The sequence below is a fragment of the Anopheles ziemanni genome, chromosome 2, assembly GCF_943734765.1.
Source record: "Anopheles ziemanni chromosome 2, idAnoZiCoDA_A2_x.2, whole genome shotgun sequence".
In the NCBI taxonomy this organism is placed as follows: domain Eukaryota; kingdom Metazoa; phylum Arthropoda; class Insecta; order Diptera; family Culicidae; genus Anopheles; species Anopheles ziemanni.
This window is the reverse complement of record NC_080705.1, coordinates 57,333,926-57,341,802: the sequence shown is the minus strand read 5'-3', so window position 1 is coordinate 57,341,802 and position 7,877 is coordinate 57,333,926. Positions and strand designations below refer to the sequence as shown.

At 39.1% G+C, this 7,877-nt stretch overlaps 1 protein-coding gene across 1 annotated transcript; it reads right to left on the bottom strand.

The window, feature by feature from the left end:
• Positions 1 to 6,731: 6,731 nt before the first annotated feature.
• Positions 6,732 to 7,552, bottom strand: LOC131293925 (uncharacterized). The gene is made up of 2 exons (XM_058321974.1): positions 7,298 to 7,552; positions 6,732 to 7,235 (listed from the first exon to the last, which is right to left on the bottom strand). Exons 1-2 carry the CDS (start codon positions 7,550 to 7,552, stop codon positions 6,732 to 6,734), a joined length of 759 nt encoding a protein of 252 aa, XP_058177957.1.
• Between the last annotated feature and the right edge of the window lie 325 nt (positions 7,553 to 7,877).

The following is a 7,877-nucleotide window of genomic DNA, read 5'->3' as shown; positions in this document are numbered from 1 at the left end:
GCCCCGGGCTAGATTCTCCTCTTCCTGCTGGTTCACATTAAGCGCCTGAAGCTATGCAAAGCGCGACACATGCATTCGTTTCGAATTTTTGAACGCAAACGGTTCGCTTAAAAGAACATAACGGTTTAAACTAATCACCCAGTGGAGGTTTAATGCGGGTTAATATACTTTTACATGTTAAGTTACTAGTAAGTAAACTATACCACACATGATGGACAGCATGAAACAATGAGTTTAGCCGAAGAAATGATTTGGAAACGGCGGCGCGCCCGCAGCGAGCGAAGCGAGCGGACTGCGCTAGGTCTACCGAAAAAGAGAGTTTGTTATAGTTTTGAGAAATAAGGGGGGCCCGTGGGCCCCCCTCATACCGCACCCCTAGGTTGATTGCGTAGTCCAAATTAACGGTACACACTACGGTTCAAATACTCGTAGGTTGAATTTAACGAATTAATGTATCACCAATTGCATACATTCAGTTTAAACGTCCACAAGAGGTGTAGCCACGATCGAAAACATGGCGGCCGGGGCCTCATTTACTCTTTTACCGAAATGACTTAACTAGCGAAGGGAAACAATGTAAAACTTGCGGTAAACATGGACACTAAAGTCAGGTGGTGAACTTCGCTACGAACCGGAGGCGCTCTTGATGAAATAACAGTGTTGACAACTATTTGACGAGAAAGTATTTGTAATTTTCCATTGCCTTCGAAAGTGCGTGGGCTCTGGATTCGTCCAAACGGGTCACCTGAGGTTTGGCATACCTGCGGTTATAACGGGAGTGAATCGACGGGGAGGTCGACAGACGAGAAACGAGTGGAAAGTTTCCAAAACTAATAATACGTCACATGTGGTTTTAACGCTTTCTTTTGGTGTTGAAGGTGCTTCTTCGCTCGTAAAGGAGAGCTAGTGGCTTTATGAATGAACGACTGTGACGGAATCGATTACATACCGATTGGTGCATAATTGGGCGGAAAGAGCATCCATTACAATTTTATGAGCTAGACGGATAGCTCTTTGGTGCTTTGATCACACCGTGGAATGTAGGAACCGGTCCGTTATGTGCCAAAATAAAGATTGTAGTTTTATTTAGTTGTTTTTTTTATTTTTATTGCCAGTTGTGCAAGTCAAATGCTATCGAGATTTCATAAATTAAAAATGGTTACTTCAACAACTATTACTATTTGCGACAACTAATTTTAAGTTTTTGCCATACTTCAGTTTGTTTTACCATAAGATATTAATTTTTTAATTTTTAACTCGTTGACTGCCATGGCTATCAGTTTTCATTGAGTTCTAAAAAGAGTTTGACCCATAAATAAATGAAACATCGAACATAAAAACTATAGTAATATTAAAACAATTTCTTTGGAAAGCTAAGTTTTTCCTTGCCCTTCCAAAACCGTCAGTTTGATAGGTTTTTGGTCTAAAAGGGAAGAAAGAATTATGTTAGTAGATTACTGTCCAATATGAGTGAAAAGTAGTAAGTGAATAAAAATTTACAAAAAATTCTCCGTCTACCGATTTGCAGCTATATCTTATTTATAAACTGATCTTATGTCAGTGGTACGGATAAACATGTGGATAACATTTACGCTATTTGCGAATGGGTGTTTTGGGTTGATAAGAACCTTAAAGTTGCGCAGAATAATTATCCATATTCTTTTATCCTACGAAAACATAACAAAACGAAATTTCATCTTTCAAATTGTTATTAAAACACAAGTATTTAGAACTATTTTGTCCATGAAAGATTTGACACTGTGTGGTAAAATAACCCAGAGAGTGTAGCAGAGCGCATTATATTTGATTAGAGATCTTCGCCGAGATTTAATATGTTTTAAGAATCTTTACCTCATAGGTGGAAATTTAGTTTATATGTTTATATGTTTATTTGTTTATCTTATTGCTTGCCTCTAGGGCTATGCAAATACTGCTTAAGATTAACACAGGTATAATAATACTTAACTACATTGACGTAGGCAGATTGAAGACGGCTAGAATGGTACCAGGTTCGATATCTCGAGTCAGCCAGAGCGTGAATGAGGTAAGGAAATAAATGGAAGGAAAACTTCTAGGAAGGAAGTGCATTTGCTGCAAGGAAAGAGCGGAAGGTAGAAATGGAGTGCTGGAAATCGAAGTGGTAAGAGCAAGCATTGAACTGTCGCAGACATTCAAGCAGGGGATCGTCACTACCATAACGAGTACGGCGGTTGGGAAGAGACAATGGGGGACGAGTTCTTAAGGATCGGGAAGGGACATGGAGGGGAATTTGTTGGAGTAAGGAGGGCGCATCAGTTGTACCCAATAGAAGGCCAGCAATCAGTAAAGCCTGAGTATGAGCCCGCCTGGTCTCCAACGAAGGAAGACCCAGAATTTGACACCTTACCTCATAGGGCGGGAGAGGTATGTCATGGTTCGGTATAATGCGGCGAGCTGCAATACGAGTAAAGAGTTTTTGCACCCTTTCAATCCTAGCGATCCAGGTAACCTCCTTCGGACTCCATACTACGCTCGCATACTCTAGTATTGGGCGAACTAGGCCACAATATAAGTTTTTCAGACATTGAGCATCCGTCAGTTCTTGAGCAAGGCGGCGGACAAACCCCAATGTTCTTAATGCCGAGCTAATCACCTGCTCGTGATGTTTATGCAAGAAGAGTCTAGAGTCCAATATGACGCCAAGTTATTGGAGACCAGATTGGAGGTGCTCTTAAATCGACAAGGCAAAGACAGCTAAATAATATAAATTTGCTTTGCAGCATGCTGTTGAGGCTGGGGCCTCATTTACTTTTTTACCGAAAAACCTATTCTCTTTTCAGATGTATGCTCAATTTTGCGGCTGACTTTATATACTGTGACAGATTTTTTGAAAATGTTTACAAGCATGACGCTCTTCTTCCATCGCTCTTCTAAAAAAGTTGTTGAACCTTCCTGCAATAACCGCTTCGTTGGATTCGAAGCAGTTATCAAACTTCACGCATGAAGTGATATTCTTGTCAGGCTTAAGATGGATTTAAGAAGTTTCCAAAGTTCCCTACAGTTACCCTGATGCTTGCTTATTTCCCTAATGAAGTATTCCTCACGAGCAGTTTTAAAAAACCTACTGTACTCGTTTCTTAGTTTAGAGTACTCACACCAATGTGAAGCCAGATTAGTCCGAGCAAATGTTTTATACACTTTTTCTCTTTTCCACTTTAAACGTTCTAGAGCCAACGTATACCATCTGCCAGAGTATTTAGTCTCCACGGTCTTTTCATAAACTAAACTATTCATAGCACTCTCTAGTGTATCCTTCAATAGATCTGCAGCTTCATGGAAATTTGTAGTTTCCCTCTGTAGACTTAATGTGACATCCTGACAAAGACCCTCCTTAGAGTACCTATTCCAGCATTTAACTTATTTTTTAATTGTTCTACAACGTTCATCATTCAAGTTTAAAAGCAAAGTTTCATGGTGTAATATTTTTGCACAAGCATCTGTTACCACGTTAAATGAGTCTGTGTTGTAGTGCACATGGACAATCAATGTCCTGATATTTTTCGTAATACGAGTAGCTGCACTGACCCTTTGCTTCAGGCACACCGAGTCCATAAGTTTCTTCAATTTTTCGGTCTTCGCATCATTGAACCAATCAATGTTGAAGTCCACAATAAAGCCAAAGTCTATAAATCTGTCAAACAAATCATCCAGAACTTTTACAAATGTCTATTTGAACTAGATGAGTGATACAAAACGCCATAGTTCTTATAAATTAATAAACCAAGTCAACAAGCACTCCTCTATGCTTTAAAGGGACACTGATATCTTCTTTGAATGAGGTGGCACAACTTGTAACAATTGTTTTTTAACTCTCTCGTTTTAGCACTTGTGCAAAGGCAACCGTTCGGAATAAACGTAAAAACCAATAATTTAAAATTCAAATATTGAAACATTTCAAAATGTAATGAAATATTGCATGAACAGTTTCACATTGAAATGTTTCCAAGCGAAATATATCATATTATTTAAATCAAAGCTACGCCAAGGTTGCTACAGAAAAATGTGCTGGGTGGTTTTAGCAGTGACATCTGTAATTGGGATCGGGAATGAAAAAGCTTTCACTCACGGACTTTAATTTTTTTCACGGTTAGATGTCGTTAACAGACTAAAGCTCGTGTGATTTGAATTTAATTTAAATTAAAAATTGGCGGTTTTCCGAAAAAAGTCAACGAATTTAAAACCGCGAATATGTGTTTCTTCCGTCTTTTATTTATACCGTGTTGTTATAGCCTGTTTTTGTCCTAGTTTTGTTTCCAGGAAGGCTTGATAAAATGTTAGTTTAATATGATTGTAAATGCAAAGCTTCAGCCCAGTTAGAAGATTAACCTGTATCAAACTGTGAGAGGTTAATCCAAATCCCGGTTTTTTTTATATGATAAAGGCTCCTTGACTGGCTTATGCCATGCTCATGGCTGAATGGGAATGAAACATTTATCGGGACAAAAATAGAACTGTTGCTCATTTCAGGCATTTTCTGAGGAATGTGTTTGACATTGGCTAGATATAATTATTTCCTAATTATCAGCAGGGAAAATTCAGTCAAGGAAAACTAACAGGTAGAATACCCATAATTTGCCATGTACACATAATTGGCTAATGTGTCGACAATTATGCCCGGTTTTACCTACCTTAAATGTGGTGCCGGAGTAATGCAGGTTAATTATAAATGAAAAGTTTTACCTTTCGCATAATTTAGAACTTTATTACCCATCAAATTAACATATCTCCTTACTTATATTTCTCGATTTCAAAATTGTTTAGACGAACAGATTTTAACTTTCCCTATCACAGACCTAGTTAAAAGGGCCAATGTTTAGTGTTACAATCTAATTTGGTGTTCCGGGAGTTTGTGGACCGCCGCCAGAACGTTCCATATTTTTGCCGTCTTTCGGAGGATTCAATGCAGCATCAGCTTATCGTAAAAAAACCAAAATGCCAGCTAGAGAACCAAATGAACTGCAAACGGATCCCTGCCTGTGGTGATGCTGACATTGCAGAGATGTTTACCGCTGGATTCTGAGATATTTGAAGCCTCATATGCAACGTTAAAAAACTTAAAATGGCTTACCGTCCAGGCCCTGATGCCATTCCATCTGTATTACTAAAGCGGTGCAGTACGGGCCTTGTCCCGAACATCCCTACCGTTTGTCGCTATACCTATGCACTAGAAAGGAGACAAAAATAAAGTGACACGAAGAGTTACGTTAGTACTGGCACTAACCATTTTTGGGAACTGATTGTTTATTATGCGCTGATCGGTAATGTGAAAAACTACGTACCATTTGAGCAGCATGGGTTCATGCCCTAGTGCTCAATTTCGTAAAATTTAGTCGAATTTATTTCGGAATATCTGAGCTGCATGCTTGTTTGTTTGCAAAAACTCGATAGGATTGGACTACTCGAATGTCTGATCTTGTGGTTTCGGTCGTATCTACTAACGTATCGTGTCTACTAACAAAAAATCGGGACTTAGTGCTCGGACGAATTGTTAAGTACCTCTGGAGTCCTGCAAGGCAGCAATCTAGGGTCCATTTTGTTTTTACTTTAGGTCAATTATGTAGCCTCAGTGCTGCCCTGTGATAGCTTTAAAATGTATGCTAAGGACTTGCAAGTAATTAATAGTAATAAGAACTGTAATATTTTACAAAAACAGCTTAAATTGTTTGTCAAATAGTACTATCGTAACTTCCTGGTCATCTGTGTTAAGAAATGTGCGGTAGTGTTTTTCTCGCGATCAAGACATAACAACTCAGTCATAACTATTTTATCAGTCCAGTTCAGGGGTCGGCAAAGTCTGGCCTACCAGCTGGTTTTATTTGCCCATACAAAAAACCTATCTTTATTTTTATGTGAATTATTCACGATAGCCAGGTTTGTTTTGTTTACCAAAAATGAAGATTAAAATTGTTGAACGAAGTATTCATTATCAGGGTAATTCCTCCTATACTTTTTGATAAAATTTTACTATCGTATTTGCATTCTTGACCGTTCTAATAATTCCTAGTCAATTTTGATACCCATTACGAAATAAAATAAGGCTTATAATATTAAACCCTTCCGAATTCATAGTTGAGTTATTTTACTGACTGAGAGTATGCCAGTAAAACCAAAATATTTTTAAATAATTAGAGAAGAGATTTAATTATTAGTACCACAAATTCAAAGTATATATGTTTAAAAAGATCAAAATTAATCGAAAATAAGTATCAATATGTTTAAAAAAGTGTAATGATGCAATCATAAACACATTTGTCGTACACCACTTGTTTATGTAACTTTACTATTTACAAAGTTTATACTCCATTTTGAAAGGGTTCAATGTTACTTAAATCATCGTTTATGGTATCCGTCCCACGTATTCGGATTCTACGTCAACATCGGAAACATTTTAGGATATGTATGTCCGACCACGTATCAAAACGAATCGTCCAACCAAAACGAATCGTCGAAACAGGTGATAAGAAATGTATCAGGTTTTGCGGTTTCTTTCTGCAAGCACATTTGTTTTGATCCAGTTTGAGATGTCACAAAAACATGTTCTTAAGCACCTTACCAACATATTTATTAGTTCGCTCAACTTTAAATTCAAGTGAAATTTCAATACGGTAAATTCGGTTTGATGATAATAGTACGACATAGGCCAGCTCTGTCATTTTCGTATCAAACATATAAAAGTTGGATTATTTTGCTTTCTACTCGTTTTGACTTTTGTCTGTCCGATCATCGAATTGGGGAGTAATATATTCCAGCAGTTGTAGGTTGCGGATTAACGACGTTATGGACATTTCCGCCTGTTCAACGCGATCGAGCAGTGCCCTAATGGCCTGCCCGTTGGATCCTGATGAAGCTGGTTCCGGTTGGATGGCGAGAAGTGACCGCAGTTCGTCCAACTCGGCCAGCATCCGTGAGCGAAAGATTGGGTCATGGGCGAACTGTTCGGTAACGCTAGCCAGGCTGCCCTTGGATGTGCGCATCGCGGTTAGCAGCTGATTGATGAGCCCAAACGGTTCGGGTTTAGGACGAACGACTGGGGGCGATCGCAAGGGGGTCGATGTGTACCCCAGCGGGCTGTGGATACAGCTTCCCGCGTGTTGTGTTGGTGTGGCCGGCGGTGTGAGGTCATCTGGCAAGGAAATGTTTGGCGACGGCCAGCATTCTGCTCCAGTCCGATGGAGACTATGAGGATGAAAATGATGCTGAAAAATAGATTTTGAAGCATAAGTCACACTGTTTTTAGACCAGAAAAAATGCTGCTTACGTGCAAAGATGGCAATGTTCGAAAAGAGTTTGCGGGGGCATCTCTCATTTGGAACTGTTGACGCTCGAATGGTGGTGGTTGGCCGAGAAAATCCGCCATTGCACGATACGCCGGCAGCAGAGATCTCCGGAACGATTCCAGCATCAGCGGACACTCGGTTTTGGCACAGTCGATCAGCGAAATCATCAGCGCACCGATATTTTCTACAAGCAGCACAAAAAACTGACAATTTTGATCATCTTGAAACGAATTCATGATTTTCTAGAGCGCTTTATGTCATAGGCTGTAAACGTACTACGAACATAAGCCAACTTTGATTGTAACTATTGCTACGAAACGTTGGTAAGTTGATGCAGCAATATAATGGTCGGCTGTCAGATAAGTTATTGAATGCATTAATTTTGCAAAGGTTTGGTAAGTTTGAACCCAACAAATGTCTATCAAATAATAAAACAATTAAATCAAAAGCACCCCAACTTTATATTGAAATTGTCCAAACTGATAACGTCTGCAAGGCTGCACAGTTACAAAACTTTTGAACCATAAGAGATCTTTCGCTTAGTTTTCTGACCTCACCAAC

Coding starts and splice junctions, on each gene's coding strand:
- LOC131293925 (XM_058321974.1), bottom strand. CDS start 7,552: ATGAATTCGTTTCAAGATGATCAAAATTGTCAGTTTTTTGTGCTGCTT. Junction 7,236..7,297: donor GAACATTGCCATCTTTGCAC/GTAAGCAGCATT, acceptor TCTATTTTTCAG/CATCATTTTCATCCTCATAG.